Genomic DNA, 24502 nt, shown 5'->3' on the forward strand with positions numbered 1-24502 from the left:
AGCATTGCCTACATGCCAGCCTTCAGACTCCCTTAAAGCAAGGGAGACCCCCAACATGAAGGATAGCTAAGACCAGCGAGTGACCCCTGACCCCGGGTTTGCGAATACTGAAACCCGAACCCGGCCTTGAGTTGAATTTATCAGCGTCGCTCTGGTACCCCCCAGAGCTTTCAACGCCCTGGAGGATGATGGCTGACTGAGTGCTCACTTCCAAAATCTACTCACATCCGAAATCCCTCTTGGAGGTGGGGCTGCCAGGTTCACGTTTATGGAATGCTGTTCTAAATGGCGCTGACACAGGGCAACACGGTGGCGCAGTGGATAGCACTGCTGCCTCACGGCGCTGAGGTCCCAGGTTCGGTCCTGGCTCTGGGTCACTGTTTGTTTGGAGTTTGCACATTCTCCCTGTGCTTGCGTGGGTTTTGCCCCCACAACCCAAAAGATTTGCAAGGTAGGTGGATTAGCCATGCTAAATTGCCCCTTAATTGGAAGAAATTAATTGGGTACGTTAAATTTGGAAAAAAGGTAAATGGTGCAGACACGACATCACATCATGACATCACCAGGACCTGCTGAATATTCAATGAGGAAGGTTGTCCCAGAGTGAGTGCTCAAGCTAATATATTTAAATGGGTTTTCCAGGATCCTGTGATGTGTTTTTCACGTTTCTCCGCCCCCGAGCAGGGTTGAGAATCGGAAATCGTAATCTCACCGGGGAGATTCACGCTTTCCGATTGTCTCACGATTTTGCACCCATGTCACCGTGCACATGGCTAGAATGGGCTCAAAATCACCCCGGTAGTTTTAACATAGAAACGTAAAAAATACAGGAGTAAGCCATTTGGCCCATCGAGCCTCCACCACCATTCAATATGATCATGGCTGATCATGCAAATTCAGTATCCCACTCACGCTTCCTTTCCATAACCCCTTAATCTCTTTAGCTGCAAGGGGGCCATGTCCAGCTCCCTCTTGAATATACCCAACGCACTGGTCCCATTGGCTTTCTGTGGTAGACAATTGCACAAGTTCACAACACTCTTAGAGAAGAAATTCTTCCTCCCCTCAGGCCTGAATGGCTTACCCCTTATTCGTAGGCTGTGACCATGAGTTCGGGAACATTCTTCCCACACCTAGCCTCTCCAGTCCCATCAGGATTTTATATGTTTCTATGAGATCCCCTCTCTTTCTATCAATAGAATGAGTTGAAGTGAAATCTCCCGGTGCTGATGAATTCTCCATTTTATTCACCAGGTCTGGAAAGATGCGGCAGTACAAATTTTCTATTCTCTCTCAGTGGGTTGGGGCAACATCATCACACTGTCATCCTACAACAAATTCCACAACAACTGTTTCCGAGACACCATCATTGTCTGCGCTGTCAACTGCGCCACGAGTGTGTTTGCCGGATTTGTCATCTTCTCCATCCTTGGGCACATGGTTCATGTACAAGACAAGACCATTTCAGAGGTTGTGCAGTCAGGTAAATGCAGAGATAAATCCACCGTCTTCTGTTAAAATGTTTCTGAAGCTGAGAGCAAACCTTCCGGGTATCACAATCTCAGGCTTTCCATTCTGTTGGTGAAATCTGGATCCAATCATTTGGAGCCGGAAATAGCTCTCTTGACTAAATAGAGAAGGTGGATCCTAAAGTAATTCAGTGTGAGATGGACAATATTGCAATGAATAAAAGGACAGTCTTAAATTAGTTAGGTAAATTAAATGAAGAGATCTACAGTCCACAATGTGATCAAATTTTGCATTGGCCGTGATTTTCCCAGCATGTCACGCCCAGCTCCGGGTGAACCGGGAGAGGCCCAGTTCGAGCTCCCTGCTGGGCGCAAAACTTTACACAAATTACTTGACTCGCAGCACCTGGCAGACGGTGCGACCAGGATGAGTCGTTAGGCTTCTTTAAATATTGTCATCCGAGATGGACTGGGGAAAAATATTAAAAGGTGTGATCGTACATAAGCAATGAACAGTCTTAAAAAAATTATTGCATAGTTCACAGCAACTGTACATTCCTTCCCCTTAAAAAGAAAATCGGACAAGCATGACTAACAAAGGAAGTTCATGAGTGTGTTGATCAAAAGAAAAGGCTTATATCGTTGCATGAACTAGTCATAAACCTAAGAACTGGGAAGATTTTCGAATACATCAAAAGAAGGCCAAGAAGCTGATCAAGAAAAGGAGTTTGGAATATGAACATAAATGAGCAAAAATCATAAAAACAGAATGTATAAGCTTCGACAGGTAATTAAAACGAAGCTTTTGGCTAAGACAAATGCAGTTCCATTACACGAGAATTTATAACAGGAAGTAGAGGACTGGCAGAAAAGTTAAATGGTTACTTTGTGTCTGTCTTCACTGAGGAAGTTGCAACAGATCTCCCAGAACTATACATCCGAGGAGCTTGGGACAAGAAGAAAATTAAGGACATTTGTATTGGTAAGAGGTTTGTGTGGGGGATATTAATGAATTTGAAGTTTGACAAGTCACTGGGGCCTAATGTCCTGCATCCCAGATGTGTTGAAAGAGGTAACCATGGAGATAGTGGATCTCCATCTGTAGATTCTGGAATGGTTCCTGCAGATTGGAAGGTAGAATCTGTTATTAAGTGCGATAACTGGACACGTTGATACGAATAATCTGATTGGAAAAACTCCAACATGAATGGGAAATCATGTTGGAGTTTTTTGAAGATGTTACTGACAGAATTGATAAAGGGGAGTTGGTGGAAGAGGTATACTTGGATATTCAGAAGGTCATTCGTGTGTCGGCAGGCTGTGGGGTACTAGTGGGGCACCGCAGGGCCATCAGTACATGGGCCTTATCTGTTCATAATATATCAATAATTTGGATGTGGAGACCAAACATTTGTCAATGGCACAAGGCTAAGTGGAAATGTGTTGTGAGGAAGATGATTTGGACAGACTTAGATGGTGGAGTTCTCCCTTTTCGAGACCAAGTGTGGGGATGGGCGGAGCCGACGGTACCTTTCCCGGTAACCAGAATGGCGAGATTCCGCTCCAGATTCTGCATTTGGAACCTCATTAAATACGCACAGCTGTGTCCCCTCTGAATCACCTGGCAACCGGCAGCGATTCATTCATCCACTGTAAGCTGGTGGGTTTCCAGTGTCATATTTAAACACCAGTCCTGAGCAGCCCTCTCTCCAGCCCACCCGTCTTCCACCAGACCATGCAGGATGTAAGCAAACTAGAAGCAAAAGGCGAGTGGCCTCGAGTAGAAAGCAGAACCAGATATCAACGCCAGGGCTCTTAAAGCCCTCATCTGGGGGTTTCAGGCCCATTGGCATGTCCTCTACCCCAGGGACGTTTCAAAGAATCACACCAACTCCATCTCTCCAGCCTGGGAGGCTGTTGCCCAGAAGGTCAGCGTGGCTGCCATCCGTCCACAAAGTGCCATCCGTTGAGGGAAGCAGATGAATGATCTCATCCACTCCGCCAGGGTAAGTCCTCTCACAACCCCCACCACTATCCAACTCTCATCATGGCATCATGTATTCAAACGCTACTGTCTTCACAGATCATACACATTCAGGCATGGAGGACACATTAAACAATACTTTCACATCACCACCATCCCATCTGTCTTGTTGCTTTCACTACAACCTCTGTCCTTTCTGGGCAGGGACAATCACACACAGGGGACATGCATTTTGCCCAAACTCTGCTCCATCCCGTCTGACTACATCTCTTTTCTTTTGTCTCCGTACAGGCCAAACTTGCACGCAACAAGCGAGAGTGAGCCCATGCCAATGGGAGGGATGGTAGAGATACTCACCCTCACCTGATGCAGAGCTCACCGACGAGTAGGGGATCGCTCCTGTGGAGACACAGAGCTTGGTCTCGCAACAACTTAGTACTGATTTCAATCCCCTCACTTCAACCAATCCCGTAATTCACTGATTGCAATATACTCTGAATTAGCTTCAGCACATCCACTAAAACAGTCCTTTTGTCTTTTGTAGGTTCCAGCTCGTCAGTCCAGCAGATTCCTGGGGATCCAAAGTACATCTGAGGACAAGGGAGCTCAGGAAGAACAGAGACAGTGCTCACCTGCACCCTCCACCAGCACAGATACACACACCTCGGTGGGGCATAGTTCAAGGTTTGACTCGGGGTCACTTTCTGGGAAGTACCTCACAGACACATCCCCACAGAGGTCCGAGGCAGGGAAAGCCCAGTCATCCAACACTCAAGAGGGCTGAGGGCTGCCAACTCAATGAAGGAGATGCAAAGAGAGGCAGAGGAATGTCAGGCAGAGATTCAACAGTCACTTGTCAGGGTAGATCACACAATAGAGGAGTTCCCGCCACATTCTGTCTGGTGTCGTGGCTCCAACCTGCGAGCGCCTTGAGGCCACCATAGGAAGGTTGGCAACCACCATTGATAGCCTGCTGGATTTACACTTGGCCATGCTCTCCATGGCCACACACACTGTTGCGGGAGCTTCACCGTAGTTATTCAACTACAGCATACTTCACTCCCCAATTGATCGGACAATACTTAGAGTTTAGTTTTAGTTCAGAATTTTACTACATGCTAGCAGGGGAGCTACATTAGCAGGAGATGGCTGGCCTGCTCCCAATCACAGAAACAATTGGGAAATTATACTTTGTGTGTTATAACAAGTAATTAACATACAGCAATCAAAATAATAAATTTATTCAAATGCTATCTATGTCTATTCACAACTGATAATTAGTGTTGCGTATTGCATTACATAGGGGGATAGTTACCAAATCATAAGCGAAGCATTTACATAGTATTATAATATCGGCAGGCACGTAGGTGTCTATTATTTACACGTTTTTAGACATTTATTAGATTAAGTATACGGCTGAGCTATAGCCCCCAGACTCCCATCTCATTGTCCTGTGTTCTATGTGTCATAATATCCAGTCATGTATATAATGAGATGCAGACAGGCAATGATTGACACACAGGATGACCAATGAACACACAACACAGAACAACCAATCACCAGATAGGACACCACCACTATAAAGCCCACAAGGCATTAAGACTCTCCCTCTCGCAGGACCCAGCTACTGAGACAGTCAGAGTGCACAAGCTAGTGAGCACTATGACCATGCGGTAGCTAGTAAGTCTGGTCAAACCAGTAAGAGGTCATCAGTTGGATTAGTAGAGTGTCAACCCACAGCTGAACATGTGCAGTAGTCCACTAGTTAAATAAAACAGTGTTGAATCATCTCCTGTGTCAGACGTCTGTTTCTAGCTTCACTGCGTTTAGTTGCAGTCAACGTCGAACCAACCTGCCTGACACATCATGTGAATCTGTAACGACCAGCAAGCGGCCATCCAGTGAAGTGGAAAACATTGAGCATCCTCCGCAGCTCCGCATCTCCGGCAACCTTGCCGCCAATTTGAAAATCTTCAAGCAAAAGTTCATCCTGTATATCGAGGCCTCCGACCTCGAGGCAGCATCAGATGCCAGGAAGATCGCGCTATTCCTGGCGACTGCGGGGGTTCACGCCATCCATATCTACAACTCCCTTACGTTCGACAGCCACTGCGACATTGAGGTGAAAGAGAGCTTTGAACGGAACATCTTCCAACAGAGGCTTCAGGGTAAGGATGAACCTTTTCAGTCCTTCCTGACCCATCTCCGCATCCTAGCACAGTCATGTAATTATGACTCGACGGCTGATTCCATGATCCGGGATCAGATCGTTTTCGGGGTCCACTCTGACTCCCTGCGGTAGCAGCTCCTCAAAATCAAACAGTTGACCCTCTCCGTCACTATTGAGACGTGCGTAGTCCATGAGCATGCCAAGAATCGTTACTCCCACATCAGGGTGCCAGAAAATACAAAACTGCCCTCCCACGAGGCAGAACGGGTGCATGCTTTACAAAAATGCAAGGCCTGAGTATCAATGACAGTGGCCGTTTCCCGCACTTTTCCCGGGTCCCTACGCATGCGTGCCACGACCGGGTGGACGACGAGGCATGCAGGATTCTGATCCTGACAGCCCAACGGACCCCGATGCTGACTGCCTCGAGAATCCATATCGGCTCTATAACCACACGAGAACTGGTCTCTCCACCGCACCTGCAACCCGCCTTTCGATCCTCAGTGTGGATCCCGACGATGAGTGGTGTGCTATCCTCACAGTCAACCAGGCTCGCATCCGATTTAAACTGGACACCGGCGCGTCTGCGTTCCTCATATCACAGTCAGATCTCGACAGCATCCGTGCCCAACCAAGCATTCTTCCACCAGCCTGCCAGCTCCTTGACTACAATGGCAATGCCATAGCTGCCAGTAGATCGTGTCGGCTAGGGGTATCTCACAAGGCAATCAAGGCAACATTACGATTCGAGATCGTCCAGCCTGACAGGGCGACCCTGCTCGGTGCTCGTGCCTGCAAGCTCCTGAATCTGGTCCAGCGAGTCCACACCATGTCCTCGACCCTGGCGACTGCCTCACCCGATGTGAATCTCCAGGCCGAGATAGATGACATTCCCACGCAATACCACAACGTGTTTGATGGAATGGGCACGCTCCCATATCGCTACAAGATATTGCTCAAGCTGAACGCCACCTTAGTGATCCATGCACCACGCCTGTGCCGGCTCCTCTCAAGGATCATCTGAAAAAGCAGCTACAAGACCTCCAAGACCAGGGCTTCATCTCAAAGGTCACGGAACCAACAGACTGGGTCAGCGCCATGGTCTACGTAAAAAACCCCTCTGATGAACTCCACATTTGCATTGATCCCAAAGACCTGAACCGCAACATCATGCGAGAGCACTAGCCGATCCTGAAGCATGAAGAGTTGACCAGTGAGATGGCTCATGCCAAATTCTTTACCAAGCTGGATGCCTCCCATGGCTTCTGGCAAATACAGCTGGACGCGTCCACTCGGAAGCTGTGCACGTTTAACACTCAATTCGGCCGCTATTTCTACATCCACATGCCCTTCGGTATCATATCAGCTTCCGAAGTATTTCATCGCATTATGGAGCAAATGATGGAGGGCTACGAGGGGGTGCGAGTCTATGTGGACGATGTCATCATCTGGTCCACAACGCCCGAGGATCACATTGCCCGCCTCAAACAGGTCTTCCAGCGGATTCATGAAAATGGCCTCCAGCTTAACAGGGCCAAATGCTCATTTGGTCGATCCACTATCAAGTTTCTGGGTGACCACATTTCACAGCAGGGTGTGCAACCTGACGCCGACAAGGTGCTGGCGATCAACGCCATGAAGACCCCGGAGGACAAGAAGGCAGTCCTCCGCTTCCTCAGGATGGTAAATTTTCTCGGGAAATTTCCAATATGGCAGCCCACACCATGGCCCTCCGGCATCTTGTAAAGAAATCAACAGTGTTCGAGTGGCTGCCCGCACATGAAAAGGAGTGGCTTGAGCTGAAGGCAAAGTGCACCACAGCCCCAGAACTGGCGTTCTTTGACCCAACCAAGGACACCAAGATATCTACTGATGCCATCCAGGACGGCATTGGGGAAGTGCTCCTCCAGCGAGATGTCTCCTCGTCCTGGCCTCCAGTGGCATATGCCACCAGGGCCATGACGCCGACTGAGCAACGGTATGCCCAGATCGAAAAGGAGTGCTTGGGTCTCCTGACAGGAATAGTCAAGTTTCATGACTAAATATATGGCCTCCCAAAGTTCACGGTGGAAACAGACCAGAGGCCTTTAGTCCACATAATCCAGAAGGGTTTAAATGACATGACACCTCGGTTACAGCGGATTCTTCTTCGTCTCCGCTGATATGACTTCGAACTCGTCTACACAGCGGATAACGAGCTGATCATTGCGGATGCCCTATCCTAATCCATCACTACACCATGTGAACAGGGCGACTTCATCTGCCACATAGAGGCACAGGTGCAGTTGTGTGCCAGCAACCTACCAGCCACTGATGAACAAGTGGTCCAGATATGTGAAGAAACTGCCAAGAATCCTCTACTGCAGCACGTGATGCAACACCTCACCCATGGCTGGCAAAAGTGGCAATGTCCCCAGTTCTTTAACGTTAAGGACGAGTTAACGGTTGTTGAAGGAATCCTTCTTAAACTGGATAGGATATTCATTCCTCAAAGCATGCAAGTTATGGTGCTCGGACAGATCCATGAGGGTCACCTTGGGGTTCGGAAAATGCCGACGCAGAGCTCGGGAGGCGGTTTATTGGCCGGGCATCAACCAGGACATTGCTGACACGGTCCTCAACTGCCAGAAAACATTGCAACAGCACGAGGTAGTGACCTCTCCGTTGTCTAAAGTGGGGGTAGACCTCTTTCACGCCAATGGGCGTGACTCTGTGCTCTTGGTCGACTACTTCTCCAGTTACCCGGAAGTGATGAAACTGTCGGCCTCACGTCCAAGTCAGTCATCAAAGCCTGCAAAGAGACGTTTGCCAGGCACAGGATACCACTCACAGTAATGAGTGACAACGGTCCATGTTTCTACAGCCAAGAGTGGTCCGACTTTGCACAATCCTACAACTTCAGTCACATCACCTCCAGTCCCCATGACCCGCAAGCAAACGGGAAGGCCGAGAAAGGGGTGCATATTGTTAAGCGTCTGTTGTGCAAGGCTGCAGACTCAGCCTCCGATTTCAACGGCGCTGCTGGCATCCAGGCCAACCCCTCTGTCAACTGGTTTGTCTCCAGCACAGCTGCTCAGGAACTGCAACCTGAGGACGACTGTTCCAGCCATCCATATTCCAGACCTTGACCACCTCACGGTGCTGTAAAAAATGCAGCGATCCAGGGACCAGCAGAAGATCATGTATGATGCTCATGCCACGGATCTGCATGCGCTGGCTCCAACAGCTTTTGTTCGCGTCAAGTTGCCTGAGGGAGTTTGGTCGGCCCCAGCTGTTGTTGTCAGGAAGGCCGCCCCAAGGTCTTTCATTGTTCAAATGGCTGACGGCTCCTTTCTCCGGCGCAACAGGAGGGCGCTGTGAAGAGTTCCCTGCCCACCACCTGACCGCATTGCTCCGCCGGATATCATGCCTCCTCCGGAATTCTCCTGCCACGAGGCCCCGATCTGCCAGCGATCCCATCTGTCCATGAGATCACCGCATTGGCAGCAATCCCGCCTGACCAAGCGCCGGCGTCTCCTGCTCCACCTCTGCGGCGATCGACAAGAATTTGTCGCCCTGCTCAAAGACTAAATCTGTAGCCTTAACTCTTGTAAATTTTGTTCAGTTTGCTCTGTATCTGCACGATAGACACCTTCCCATGTACATACGTTCATTAACTCACCACTTGTACATAGTCAGGCATGTATATACCTCCATGTTCCAAAATTTATTTTTAAAAAAGGGGAGATGTCATAATAACCACTCATGTATATAATGAGATGCAGACAGGCAGTGATTGACACACAGGATGACCAATGAACACACAACACAGAACAACCAATCACCAGACAGGACATCACCACTATAAAGCCCACAGGGCATTAAGACTCTCCCTCTCTCAGGACCCAGCTGCTGAGCCAGTCAGAGTGCACAAGCTAGTGAGCACTATCACCATGCGGTAGCGAGTAAGTCTGGTCAAGCCAGTAAGAGGTCATCAGTTGGATTAGTAGTCAACTCACAGCTGAAGATGTGCAGCAGTCCATAGTTAAATAAAACAGTGTTGGATCATCTCCTGTGTCAGATGTCTGTTTCTAGCTTCACTGCATCCAGTTGCAGTCAACGTCGAAGCAACCTGCCGAACACATCACTATGATGATCATGTGAGCAGCAACTGCATGTTCAATTAATTTTCTGTGTGTAGGCATCCATGCTGCAACTTCCATGGACGTTTTATCTGTTGCCAGAGCAATAGCTTGCTGCTATCTGTCTTTGGAAAGTTACTAGTTTCTGCAAGCAGGAGCTCATGTGAGCCCTTAGGTTTTATTTGAACCTGGTATCTTGATTATATATCTAAATCTACCTCTTCAGGCACCATCATGATATAGGCCACACGGGGAATGCTGGAAAAACTCAGAAGGTCTGCAGAGTGAGAAACAGAGTTAAGGGGTACAATTTAATTAAACTGATTGGAGTAGCCAGGATTGAGATAGGAGGCATGTGAGCAAGGAAAATTGGTCGGAAGGAACCGCAGTGGATTCCTGGTATTGGGAAAAATGTTCCCCCGGGAAAAAAAAAATTCCCCCAATAAGGTTGGGGCCTGGGAAGGACATGATGAAGGAATCCTGCAGTGGGATGTCAATCTGGCTCATTAATGAGCCGTTGGACACCAGATATCCTGAACCCGCTATAATTTAATTTTAGCTGTTAGATTACGTGGAGCTGCACAGTTCTCCGGTGATTCCTGGCAGTGCATGGTGTGAAATGTTGGTGCTCGCTCTCTGACCTTCAGCCATTGCTCAAGATATCAGCACCTACATTCACATCCCCCTGCACCTCTTTTAAGAGGCTGCCTTTAAGTAACACTCACCACTCATATTACAGGTCTCCACCAGTTGGATTGGATTTTCCGTTCCTCAGGCTAAGTGTTGACACTGGCACAGGATTCGTGGACTTTCACGACAGCGATTCTGGCTCCGATCCTGGACCAATTCAATAACTGTGGAGGGGCGAGCACTGGCGCCACGTGGAACACAATTGATTCCAATGAAAAACACTGCTGGATTCACTGGGTCCATGATTGACACTCGGGAGGCTAACAAGCTGCAGCCGCATATCCACCTTTCACTCCCCACACACACTCATCTCAGCCAGTAAGATGGCACTGGTTGTGCTGGAGTATGCCCATCCTATTGATGGGTCGGCTGAGACCAGAGGGCACTAGGGAAGTGCCCTGAGGGGAATCCATATGACCTGTGGCCCTAAGTTCACAGTGGACAGTCAGCGACGTGGGCAACTGCAAGGCTGTCTTTCAGGCCACGGCAATGCTGTTCCATGCCCATCCACCCTGACCCCACAGCCCACCTCCTGGCCACCCCCGCTACTCCCCCCAGCCCTGGCAAAAGCCCGCGGCACAACTGTCGACAAACTATGGCGATGTTAGATACTTTCCCTACCCCTTCTCTCTCTCTTATCAGCCACAACGCCAGTTTAACAATTTTTAATAGCACAAGTGAACCTCGCCTTCAGGAATTCGGAGAATCTCGGGTCGGGCCCGCTAATGACATGTAAATGGTGTGAGCGTCCACATTGATTTTTTTTAAAAACATGTTTTATTACAAACATGTACCAAAACAGGTTACAGCGAATAAACACCCCAGGAAACATACTTCCCAACAATCTACTATAAAGTCTGTACAGATTTTTCACCTTCTTCCGTCCAGAATCTTACCAATTTTTCGAAACCCCAAAACATGTGCCCGTGATTCGCTGGCCCCCGCCCACACCTCTCACACTCATCCACTACCCCGGGAAAGAACCCACTCATTCTCGTCCGAGTCATATGTACCCTGTGCACCACCTTAAACTTTATCAGGCTCATCCTTGAGGAGATCCTGTTTACCCGATGCAGTGCCTCACTCCACACTCCCCAATTGATCTCCTCTTCCAACTCCGCTTCCCATTTCTCCTTGATCTTCACCACCCGCACATCTCCCTGCTTCCCCAGCCACTTGTGTATATATTCCCAATTCTTCCCACCCCTTCCACATCCAGAAGCAGCAGTTGCTGCAGCACGATGTATCCCGGCAACCTAGGGAACCCCCTCCAGACATTTTGCGCTGTCCCTAACTTGCAGATACCTGAACTCACTCCTCCTTGGAAGCTCTACCCTCTCCCTTCAGACTGGCGAACCCTTCCTCCAAATACAGATCCCTTACTTTAACCAGTCCCACTTCCCTCCACCTCCTTTATACACTATCCATCCCCCCTGGCTCAAACCCATGATTCTTGCACAGCGGCATGAGCACCGTCCATCCCTTCCATCCTAAAATGCCTCCTCAATTGATTCCATATCTTCACTGTGACTGCACCACCGGGCTCCCTGAATACCTACTCGGAGCCATTGGCCCCTTACAAGATTCCTCCTCCATCCTAACCCACTCTACCCCTTCTCCTTCCCACCACCGCCGCACCTTGTCCACATTCGCCGCCCAATAATAATGAAGCAAGTTTGGCAACACCAACCCTCCTTGTTGTCTCTGCTTCTGTAGCAGGGTCCTCCCCACCCTCGGCACCTTCCCCGCCCATACAAAGTCAGAAATGATCGTGTCCACTTTCTGAAAAAAAGCCTTTGCAATAAAGATCGGGAGAGCTTGAAAGATAAACAAGAAACTCGGCAAAATGTTCATTTTCACCACTTGCACCTTCCCTGCCAACTTTAAATGCAGTGTCCCTTGTCCCTCCCCTCTTCCCCCCCCTCCCCCTCCCCCCCCCCCCTGTTAGCCGCACACTTTGTTCATCGTGGGGGGTGGGAGGGGAGGAGGAGTATCCCGGGTAATGGGTGAATGGGGAGTATGGGGTGGTATGGGGGAATGATGGGATGGGGGGGGGGGGCAGTGTGGATGGCACTGCTGGACATGAGTGGGCCGGGGCACGGTCGGGTGCTGGACAGGGGTAGTACCAGATGCATGCGCTTGGGGACAGGGCAGGAGAGGTGGTGGGGCAGTGCCAGGATTCCAGTGCCAACCCATCCATGCCGGTGAAGGTTGTCGATCCTCTTATGGCACTGGGCGCTGGCCCTTCTGGTGACGCTCCCTGAGCTGATTGTCACTGCCTCTTGGATTGGATTTGCTAATTGTCATGTGTACCGAGATACAGTGAAAGGTATTTTTCATTGCAGGTGGCACTGGTTGCCATATGTCTGCCATTCCGAGCCCCTCAGGGGAATAGGACATCCCTTCCGGTCTTGATCGCATCTAATAATCTCGCCAGATAATAATAATAATAATCACTTATTGTCACAAGTAGGCTTCAATGAAGTTACTGTGAAAAGCCCCGAGTCACCACATTCCGGTGCCTGTTCTGGGAGGCTGATACGGGAATTGAACCTGCACTGCTGGCCTTGTTCTGCATTACAAGCCAGCTGTTTAGCCCACTGTGCGAAAGCAGCCCCATCCTTGATTTGTGGGGTTGGTCTCCTCAGTGGCATGGCTGCGAGCTGCGTGGGGTTCACCCTGCAGGATCAGTTTAAGTGCTGCTGTTAGCAGGGAGATGGCGGGCGCAGTCCCAGCGAATCAGTCAGTGGGATCATCATTTGTGGCGTAAAGCCCGTGGTGCCTCATTGAGTGGACCAATTATCGTTTTAGTGACGGCAATGCCAGGTCGTGTCCAGGAAGCCTGCGGCAATTCTAGCTCGCTACCACACTGAGAATCTTTTCCATTAAATCGCACCGACCTGGCACTGGATTTCCACCTTCGCTCAGACAGAATGAGTGATGTGGCCAGTGGAAAATGTCACACCGGTACAACCTCTTTTAAGGGTGGGACTCCAGGATATTGTTGAGGCAGAACAGGGGGTCCTTTATTCTCTCTTAAAAATGATGGTTGATATCTTTTCAATTCTGTCCATTATTTAGGTTTCAGTTTGGTTTTCATTGCCTACCCAGAGGCTCTCACACAGTTGCCATGGGCACCTTTATGGTCCACCTTATTTTTCCTCATGCTGTTCACCCTGGGACTCGACAGTCTGTTTGCAGATTTTGGTAAGAGCATCATTATTAAATTGAACCTATCTCTTTCCAGTTTTCTAGAAGGTTATAAGATGAATAACCTTTGACATCGACGTGGATGAATTTTCAATGTGTTTGTATATCTGCTCACTGCATTCTAATGTTCAGATTCACTGCTCTGTAGCTCAATTTCAGATATGTATTAATGCAATCAAACATCAGCAATGTTCACAATTAAACAGCAGACAAAATGGAAATGAGGCCTAAACACCTCCAGTAAAGTCACCAAACTAGCTATGTTGTCAAAGCCAATTAGTAGCTGGTCACAGATGCTGGAAACACCAGCAGAAAGCCCCATTATTGTGAGCAGGAACTCAGAGGCCGTATCAACACATTCAACTGGATCATCATTGAGCTGGCAGGCCCGAATGTGGCATCGCCAGGAAAGGAGGCTCAATGAGTGAAGTCCATTTTAGATCGCAGGCCTCAGGATCATTTACATTGTCGGGTCACCAGCAAATTATCTGTAAAGTCTCAGGCAAGCAGCCACTCGGAAGTGATGTCTGTGAAAAGTTTGGTTTTATTCAGCTTACTATACGCTACTCCTATTCCCAAAAGATTCTTCTGCGTCTCGCCCACACCTGGGCTGGGAAATTTATATCCCAGAGTTCTAGGAAACAGGGTTAGCCCCGCCCCTTCATCTGGGTCGATCGTATTCAGGGAAGGCCACAGGTACGCTGATTTTGCAGGTCCCTGGGCCCTGTGTAAGGTTGTAACACCCCTCCCCTCAAAGTCCGATACGTCATCCATGTCGATGGAAGAGGGGAAACCTTTTTCCCTCTTTGCCAAAGGCTGATTATCCGGCACCCACCGCTTCCGGCCCGAAAGGGTGCAATGGACTGGGGAGGCGCACTTCCTGGTTGAACATCTGGGGGTGAGTCCTGGATCTGCGTCGATGTCCATTGGCAAAAACTCCATGTCCAACCCGGGGTCGGACTGGTCAATCTCCCACATTTCCGAGTCACTGGGTCTGTTGTGTTATGTTGCTTCTGATTACACAAACTGCTTCCTTGTTGTAGTCTCTACGAAAGGATGCTCCAGACTATGAAATGAGTTCAACGTGTTTATTGAACTATTAATAGTTCTTAAATAAGTTTGACACTCTGCAAATCTACCTCTCTGGTAACTCAGTCTAACTATACCAGCTTGCTCTAAGCCACATGCTGGGGTGTGATGCTGCCGATCAACCCTGTCTAACTCCTTAGATGTCTGTGTGTGGAAAGAGGCAGAGCATGTGTGCCCTGTCCTTTTATATGGGTCGTGTTGTGCCCCCTCGTGGTAATGCCACCTCTGGGTGTCCTGATTACCCATTGGTTGTGTCCTGTTCTAATGACCCATTGGTTGTATGTCTGCATGTCATGACATCTCTGGTGTTCCCTCTAGTGATTACTTAGTTGTAGTGTATTTACATTAACCCCTTCTGTATATACAGTGATGCATATCACTACAGGGTCCAGCTGCCTAGCTGGGTTAATTGGCAACTGCTCTGGAGGGAGGGGCACAACCGGGCTCGCAATGATCCATCAAAAGGGCAGCACGGTAGCATTGTGGATAGCACAATCGCTTCACAGCTCCAGGGTCCCAGGTTCGATTCCGGCTTGGGTCATTGTCTGTGCGGAGTCTGCACATCCTCCCCGTGTGTGCGTGGGTTTCCTCCGGGTGCATCATCCCAGTGGTAGTGTGCGGCGTGGTCCTGTAGTAGAACAGAAAATAGGTGAGTTGGGTTTTTGATGAGCCCATGGTCTCTTTTCTGATCCCAAGTTTGAATGGCTGTACAACACGTCCTGTCAACCCATTTCTGGACTGCTGATAAGGCGCGATGTGGACGTGATGACACTACTTTGCTTCAAACAATCTGCACACTCTGATCTGCTGCCAACACAAGGACCTCCGGGAGTCCATGAAAGCAAAGTCTGCTGGAGCCGTTCAGTGGTGACACATGATGTAGGTGTCATCATCTGGTGTACATCCATTCATTGAGAGTGAGCGTCTACTATTAGTCGGTACATTGCCCCCTGAAAAGGTCCTGCAAAACCTACATGGAGGCGGGACCTTGGCGGCCATCCAATCGTATCCTCGTAGTCAGTGTATAGTCTCAGCAAGTGACCACTCAGAAGCAATGTCTGTCAAAAGATTTGGCTTTATTCAGGCTATTTTACACTCCCCCTAGACCCCAAAGGGCTCCCGTACCCAGCCAATACCTGGGCCAGGGTATTTATATCCCAGCAGTCCGAGTAAAAGGGAAGTTAGACCCACCCCCTCATCTGGGTAGACTGTATTCAGGTGAAGCCACAGGGACTTTGATTTAGCTCAGCCAATCCACAGCGGTCAGTTCTCATAGACTCCGGCAGGATTGGAAGATTCACTATGGGGGAGAGGCCAGAAAACCCTGGCCGTAGTTTACATAACATTTCCTCATGTCTGAATTGTTTTTGGCCTGGTATCTGTGGTGATATGCATCACTGTAAATACACAAGGGGTTAATGTCAGTACACGTAGACTAGATAGACACTAGAGGGAGCACCAGAGACATGACACACAGACATTCAACCAATAGGTCAGTAAGATAGGACACGAACAATGGGCATTCACAATACACACAGAGGTGACACTACCACAGGGGGGAATTACACCAACCCATCTATAAAGGACACAGCACACATGATCTTCCTCTTTCCAGTGGAGACACTCACTGAGTACAGGCACAGGGTTGATTGAACATCACACTCACCAAGTGGATAGTAGCAGACTGGTTCGTCAGTCTAAGTAGCTATAGAAGGATTAACAGTAGAGTCGAATCCAAGTAGGAGAATTGTTAATAGTTCAATAAACGCGTTGAAGCTATCTCCACGTCTGACCCTTCCTTTGTCAGAGTGCACATCAAGGAAGCAGCTTATGCTACGCCAAGAGCATAACAAGACAGTATCATTGTGGTGAGTGCTGCACCCACTTCGAGATCAATATAAAAGCACAGTAAGAAGTCTTACAACACCAGGTTAAAGTCTGGTGAGGTAGGAGCGGTGCTCAGAAAGCTAGTGATTTGAAACTAACCTGTTGGACTTTAACCTGGTGTTGTAAGACTTCTTACTGTGCTCACCCCAGTCCAACGTCGGCATCTCCACATCAACATAAAATCAAATTACTGCTGAAGCTGGAATCTGAAGCAAAAGCAGAAAATACTGGACAATCTCAGCAGCTCTGACTGCACCTGTAGGGAGTAAAGGGGGCGAACGTATCAATGACTGGATGACTCTTTGTCAATGCTAGAGAGAACTGGAAATGGGGTCAGATTTATACTGTGGGGGGGGGGGGGGGGGAGGAAAGGGGGGGGGTGTGGAATGGTGGGGCTGGATAAGGGGCCAGCGACAGGTGGAGATCGACAAATAAGCCCAGTGCAAACTGGAGGAACAGCCGATTAGGGACATAACAACCTCTTCCGGATTTCAGACTGTGAACTCTCTCCACCACCTTCACCCCATTTTTATTTCTATCTATTTATTTTTATTTTTATTTCTTCCATTGATTTGTTTTCCCTCACCATTGTGTCCCGCCCCACCCCCACTTGGGCCAACTGTTCCTATCTGCTCTTTGTTTGACACACTGCTCAACTTTGTTCTGCCATTCATACATTCTGATCTTTTTCTGTGTTTATCTGCACCCTTCTTAGCTTTAATCACCCCCATTTACATTCCGTTTGTCTTCTGCTTCATCATCTTTGTCAAGCTCCACCTATCACTGGCCCCCTGTCCAGCCCACTGCTCCAGAGCCCCCCCCCCCCCTACTACAGTATAGATGTGACCCCATTTCCAGTTCTCTCTAGCCTCGACAAAGAACTATTCAGACTCAAAAAATTTGCTCCCTTTCCTCTCCACAGACCTGCTGAGATTGTCCAGTATTTTCTGTTCAAGATGTATATATCCTTCCTGATGAACAGTGTCCATGACTCTGGATCTGGAATAACCAAGGCCTGGATTCTCCCAATGAGACTATGTCCCCATGCTGGCGTAAAAATGGTGAAGGTTTACTCCCGAAGTTCCTTGAACAAAGTTAAACAAATTCTTCACCTGCAAGGGGCTAGCAGGGACCCGGAGTAAATCTCGCAGCATTTGCTGCAGATACAGGCCCCCGCACTTCCGGGTCAGAGGCCGCTGCGCATACGCACGCTGGCAACCTTCAGCCGCCACGCCATGCTCGATGGTGGAGACATACCGAAGAAAGAGACCCCCCGATCGGCCGCGCGCTCGAGGCTCAACCCCCCGCACATTTAATTGACGGCCGCCTATAAGGCCTCCTCTAGTCTCTGATTCCCCCCCCATATCAGGGCAGCCGCCACGCAAGCATCCCGACAGGTGGTTAATTCCACGCCTTTGGTAACTCGGCTGCTCGGGAGTGGAGGATTACTGAGCGGGCCTCTGGCAATGGGTCCCCAAAAGTGCGGTATACACCACAGTGATGCTGATTTTCAGTGCCCGGAGAATCGCCAGACTGGCGCCGGTCCCGATTACGGCGCAAAATGGATTCTCCGCCCCGCGCCAGCCGCAAGTACGGCGTCGAATTGCAGAGAATCCAGCCCCTGGTCTTTATTCAACTGGAGCAAAGCTTCAACTTTCCCTTAAATTCCAACTACACCTAAATGAAGACTAATAATCCATTCGCAATTTTCATTATATTTTGCTCCTGTCCATTAACTTTAACTGATTTCCGCTGCTGCTGCTTCGCAGTTTCTTCTTTCTCATAATTTAGAAAATGCTCTGATTTCTCTATTTTAAATCTAAAGTGGATTTCCCACAATCCCGACATTGCAGAAGGAGACCATGTGGCCCATCAAGTCTGCATTGACCCTCTCAAAGAGCACCCTACCTCGGTCCACTCCCTCACCCCATTCCCGCAACCCCACCTAACCAGCCCAACCCTGGACACTAAAGGGCAATTTGATTGTAAATGCTTCGTCCAGAATTTAAAGAGGCCCAGTTAGAATTTATGGATAATCCAGACCAAGATTGAAAGAGTAAAATGTTAAGATTGAGGAAGAGATTGTGTTTTCGTGCCTCGTAACGAGATAATAATGCAATTTAGCACAGCCAATCCACCTAACCTGCGCATCTTTGAACTGTGGGTGGAAACCCATGCTGACACGGGGAGAAAGTACAAGCTCCACGCCTGAATTGAACCAGAGAACCCAGCGCTGTGAGGCACCACTACGTCGTTGTGCAATTCCAATTGAATGCATCTGTGGCTTCTTAACTTAATTAATCTCTTGACATTTCCTTGCAACTTTGTACTCCAGTTTGCACAATTTACTGTGTTCGAAGAACATAACATCATAAGAAATGGAGCAGGGCTACACCAGGCCCTTCGAGCATGCTCCACCATTCAATAAGATCATGGCTGATCTCTGCTTTCCTGCATTTCGTCCCACATATCCATTCACTCCCTTGTCAATCAAAATCTTCCAAAGTGCCCCCTAAATGTGAGCAAGGAGGTTACAGGTCCATATTTTCAAAAATAAATGAGCATAGTCTTATGACACGTCCCTCTCCCAAAAAAAAGAGATTCATTATTATCTCATATTGTGGCATGAAAACACAATCACTTCCATTTACTCTCTCAACCTTAGTCTGGTTTATCCATCAGTTCTAACTGGGCCACTTTAAATTCTAGATGAAGCTTTTGCAATCAAATGTGACTTCCCTACAATGTGGGTGATTTTTAGATAATATGGTTGGAGGTACAAACTTTAAAGGAATAACCTTAATGCGGAGGTGCTGGAGTTGGACTGGAGTGAGCACAGTAAGAAATCTTACAACACCAGGTTAAAGTCCAACAGGTTTGTTTGGAATCACTAGCTTTCGGAGCATAACTCTGAGTTTTGCATTTCTCCACAAAGAACAAAGAAAGGTACAGCACAGAACAGGCCCTTCGGCCCTCCAAGCCTGCACTGACTATGCTGCCCATTTAACCCAAAACCTTAAAGAATAAATAAAAGTACAGCACAGAATCAGGGGGTTAAATGTTTGTGATCCATTTATCTGTATCCATTTCCGATGTATCGTATATACTCGCGTAACATGCGACTTTTGAGCACCTAATTTCAAGCCTACATTTCGGGGGTCGCATGATACGCGAGATACAAAAATCGTGGGTGTGAAATGCTGGCCAAGATAAGTCACTAGCGTCGTTCAGCCACTTGCCGTTTCCATTCATAAAAACATGAATGGAAACGTCAAGTGGCTGAACATCTTCCCATCAGAATACTACTCTTCAGATTTTGACCACAGCATTCTGATGGGAAGATGTTCAGTCACTTGACATTTCCATTCATGTTTTTATGAATGGAAACGGCAAGTGGCTGAACGACGCTAGTAAAGCCAGCTGGAAAGCTGTTCGAATCACGAACAGCTTTCACAGCAGAATCAACTCTGCAGAAACCACACACAATGATACCATTTGGAAGTTTTAGTTTCCAAAAAAGTCACTCGCATGATACATGAGGTATACCGTAAAATCATGCTTTGGGGACGTAAATTTAGGGGTCGCATGATACGCGAGATCGAAGGATACGCGAGTATATACGGTATATCTCCAAGTGTTTGAGAGTTAGTAATTAGCCAATCATTTCTTTTTCAACAGCAGAAAAATGCTTCTGATGTTTGCTCAGTTTTTTTGGAGAAGCAACAGATTGGTCTCTCTATTCTTGAATAATCCTCCTAGTAGAAGATAGCTCCCCAGGGACCTAGAGAAACGGTATCTGTTTGTGTAGCCAGACTTCCACAAATGTCAGAACAGTGTGAATTTGGTACTTCTCTCAGTGACATGCTGAGTGACAGGCTGGTCTGTGGGATCAACAACTTGAATATTCAGAAGATGTTGCCGGTGAAACCAAGCTTTTCTCGGACAAAGTGATTGAGTTGGCTCAAGCGACTGAAAGCGCTGAACAAATCGCTTTTGATTACAAAGTTGCAGGACAAGGTGGAACAGTTATGGTGGGAATTGGTGGCCACTTTACATTCCCGAAGTGAGCAGCAGAGCCAGAAAAGAAGAAAAAAGTGACCAGCAGACACAAGAGTCTGAAGCTTATTACAATTGTGGGGAAGGGCATTCCCAAGACAGATGCAAGTGTCAGGAATTCATCTGTTTCCGATATAATAAGAAAGACAAGCCAGATGTAGAATTAGAAAGTCGACTTCAAGTTTCCTCCCCACAAATTTCTGAAATTCCAGTGAACAAGAAGTGAACACTCTTAACATAGTGATATTAAGTAAAACAGGGTAGCATGGTAGCAAGGGCTGCACGGTAGCACTGTGGATAGCAGAATTGCTTCAGAGCTCCAGGGTCCCAGGTTCGATTCCCAGCTTGGGTCACTGTCTGTGCGGAGTCTGCACATCCTCCCCATGTGTGCGTGGGTTTCCTCCGGGTGTTCCGGTTTCCTCCCACAGTCCAAAGATGTGCAGGTTAGGTAGATTGGCCATGTTAAATTCCCCTTAGTGTCCAAAATTGCCCTTAGTGTTGGGTGTGGTTACTGGGTTATGGGGATAGGGTGGAGGTGTGGACCTTGGATAGGGTGTTCTTTCCAAAAGCCGGTGCAGACTCAATGGGCCGAATGGCTTCCTTCTGCACTGTGAATTCTATGATGAACCCTCCTCCACCTAATTCTAATTTTTCTTGTCATCAATGGCCGTCTGCTTAAAATGGAGGTCAATACAAGGGCGGCTGCCAAGTTAGTGGGTGAGCAAATACTTAAGTCTCTGCCGGGAGGGCTGCAGCCTGTGAATCTCAGCAGTACATCGGTGACCTTAGCCACCTATACTGGGGAGGCACTGAACATATATGGGGGCGGCATCCATACCAGTATCGTGCCAACCGCAGTCAGCCTAGCTGCGACTCATTGTAGTAATGAGGCATAGGCCAAGCCTCATAAGATGGAATTGGTTGAAAAACATAAAGTTAAGGTGGCTAAAACTATTCAGCATCACCAATGGGGATTTTACAGAGGTCTTCCAGAGAGAGTTAGGATGCATCAAAGGAGTGAAAGCAAAGATTTATGTAGACCCAGAAGCAGCACAAAAGTGTTACTGCACCAGACTAGGGCCTTCTGCTCTACATCAAAATATGGAGGTGGCATTGAAGTGCCTGAGAGACCTGGGAGTAATTATTCCAGTTCAGTTTTCAGAATTAACAGCACCCATCGTACCCGTGTTGAAGCCGGACTGCACAGTCCAAATCTGTAGTGATTACAAGATGATGGTAAACAGGGCTGCTAAAATAGATAAATATCCTATCCCTAAGATATAAGATTTATATGCTCAGTTGACAGGAAGCCTCAAGTGCACTAAATTAGATTTAAGCCATGCATTCCAGCACTTGGAGCTGGAAGCTGAGTCAAGAAAGTTTGTTACCATAAATATCCACAAAGGTTTGTTCCAATATGCGCGGTTGCTCTTCAGCCTGTGTCATATTCGAGCGCATGATGAAGATGTCCTGAAGGGCCTTAAAGAAGCTGGTATTCAGTTAAAGTGAGAAGTTCACGTTTCAGGCTGACGAGTTCACGTATTTAGGTTTCAGAGTTGATGGGACGGGATTGCACCACTTGACGATAAGATAAAAGCAATAAATGGGGTCCCAGACCAAGGAGTACATTGGAATTGAAGTCCTTTCTAGTGATGGTCAATTATTACGGCCGCTTTTACAGGCCAACCTGTCGACAATTTTGGCACCCCTACATCAACTGCAAAAAGCCCACCAGCGTTAGAAGTGGGAATATTCCAAGAGGAAATTGTTTGATCAGGTCAAAGAGGCCCCGCGGTTATCGACCTTGTCACGTGTAATGCATCACCTTATGGCATTGGTACACTACTCCCACACAAAATGGAAGATGGAGTGGAAAAGGCTTGTCCCCTTCACATCCAGAACATTGCGGATGCAGAGAGGAAATATTCCCAGATCGACAAAGAAAGTCTGGTCGTCATTTATGCCATTAAAAAATTTCATCAGTTTGTTTATGGCCGCCACTTCACCATTGTCTTGAATCAAAAATCATTACTTTGCATTTTCCATGAAGTTAAACCCGTCCTGCCAATAGCATCGACGCGTGTGCAAAGATGGGCACCGTTTTTGGCCACACGTTCGTAAATCTTTCAGCACAGACTGGGAGCCCAGATATCAAATGTGGGTGTTTTGAGTTTCCACTGCCATAAACTATATCCGAATCACCCACTCCATATGTGACTGTTCTGCCTCTAACTTTTGCTGACAGTCTACCTATTTCATCTGTCCACATTAAGACATAGAGCAAAAAGACCATGGGCTGGATTCTTCCAAAATAGGACAATGTCCCAACGCCGGCGAAAAAATGCTGGAGTTTCACTCTGGAGATTCCTGCAAAAAAGTACAGCTAATTCAATGTCCTGCAGGGGCCTAGCAGGGACCCGGAGTAATTCACACAGTTTTAGTTGTGGATACCGGCCCCCGCACTACCGGTTTTGAGTCCGCGCATGCGCACAGCGATGGCCTCCAGCAGCCGTGCCAAGCTGTTTGACTCGGTCCGCGGAGGCAGACTGAAAAATTAGACCACCCGATCGGCCGTGTGCCCGCGGAACTGACCATGTGGATCTTAACCCCGGCTGTCTATAAGGCCCCCCCCGCCCCCCCCTCCACCGGTGTCCAATCCCCCTGCCCCCCCCCCCCCCCCTCCCACCAGGGCGGCATCCTGACTGGCAATACCAGGTTAGTTCTACGCTGTCCGGATCTTGGCCAGTCGGGAGCGGAGGATCGCTGGCTGGCCTCTGTCAATGGACCCACAGCCGTGCAGAGTACTCCGCGATGAAACCGATTCTCGGGTCCCGGAGAATTGACGGCCTGGCGCTAGGCCCCCAATTCGGCGTGAAATTGGATTCTCCAACCTGCGGTTTCTCGAACGCAGTTTCGGCGCGGGGCTGTGGAGAATCCAGCCCCATGTTTTGTCAAGAGTTAAAAGGGTGGTTCTCAGGGGCTGACATTTTGAGAAGATGGAACAGATTGAGCCCTATATGCAACATAGGGAAAAAAATCATTTGTGAGGATGAAGGACTGCAGAGTAATATTGCCACCCCAGGGGCACCCTGTCTAACTCTTCTCCAAGAATTATAGCACGGTCATCCTGGTCAGTCCAAAAACAAGGTGCTGGTAGGAGCTACATTTGGTAGGAAGGGATCGACGTTTTTTTTTTTTTTAATTTAGAATACCCAATTCATTTTTATTTATTTTTTTTCCAATTAAGGGACAATTTAGTGTGTTCGATTTACCTACCTTGCACATCTTTGGGATGTGGGGGTGAAACCCACGCAAACACGAGGAGAATGTGCAAACTCCACACGGACAGTGACCCAGAGCCGGGATCGAACCTGGGACCTCAGCGCCGTGAAGCAACAGGGCTAACCCACTGCGCCACCGTGCTGCCCTAGATTGAAGGTTAATCAATGCGAGCAGACTCAATGCAACCTTCTGTCTGCAGCAGGTTTGCAACCTTGGGAGTGGCCGAGGTGTCCATGGACAAGGCTCCACATCGACTTTGCAAGTGCCTTTTTGGATATGATGTTTTTGATTGTACCGGACACCCACTTCAAGTATCTGGATGTTCAGCTTATGCATTCGACCACTGCAGCGGCCACTGTGGACAAGCTGTGCCAAGTATTTGCAATTCACAATCTACCTGAAGTGATTGTCTCAGTCAATGGTGCTGCCTTCACAGCCAAACAGTTTCAATTCTATATTACATCTAACCTCTCCTCATAGCTAATGACTTCCATGCCAAGCAACATCCTAGTAAACCACTTCTGTACCCTCTCCAAAGCCTCCA

General features: G+C 48.2%; 1 protein-coding gene across 1 annotated transcript in view; it reads left to right on the forward strand.

Moving 5' to 3' along the window:
- The window catches only part of LOC119951479 (sodium- and chloride-dependent neutral and basic amino acid transporter B(0+)-like), a 160468-nt gene that overhangs the window by 116084 nt on the left and 19882 nt on the right, over nucleotides 1-24502 (forward strand). Inside the window, exons 9-10 of the mRNA XM_038774689.1 lie at nucleotides 1255-1483; nucleotides 13516-13641. Coding sequence (XP_038630617.1) covers nucleotides 1255-1483; nucleotides 13516-13641 — 355 coding nt within the window. The remainder of the gene's footprint in view (nucleotides 1-1254; nucleotides 1484-13515; nucleotides 13642-24502) is intronic.

Source organism: Scyliorhinus canicula, chromosome 17 (genome assembly GCF_902713615.1).
Source record: "Scyliorhinus canicula chromosome 17, sScyCan1.1, whole genome shotgun sequence".
NCBI classification, from domain to species: Eukaryota; Metazoa; Chordata; class Chondrichthyes; order Carcharhiniformes; family Scyliorhinidae; genus Scyliorhinus; species Scyliorhinus canicula.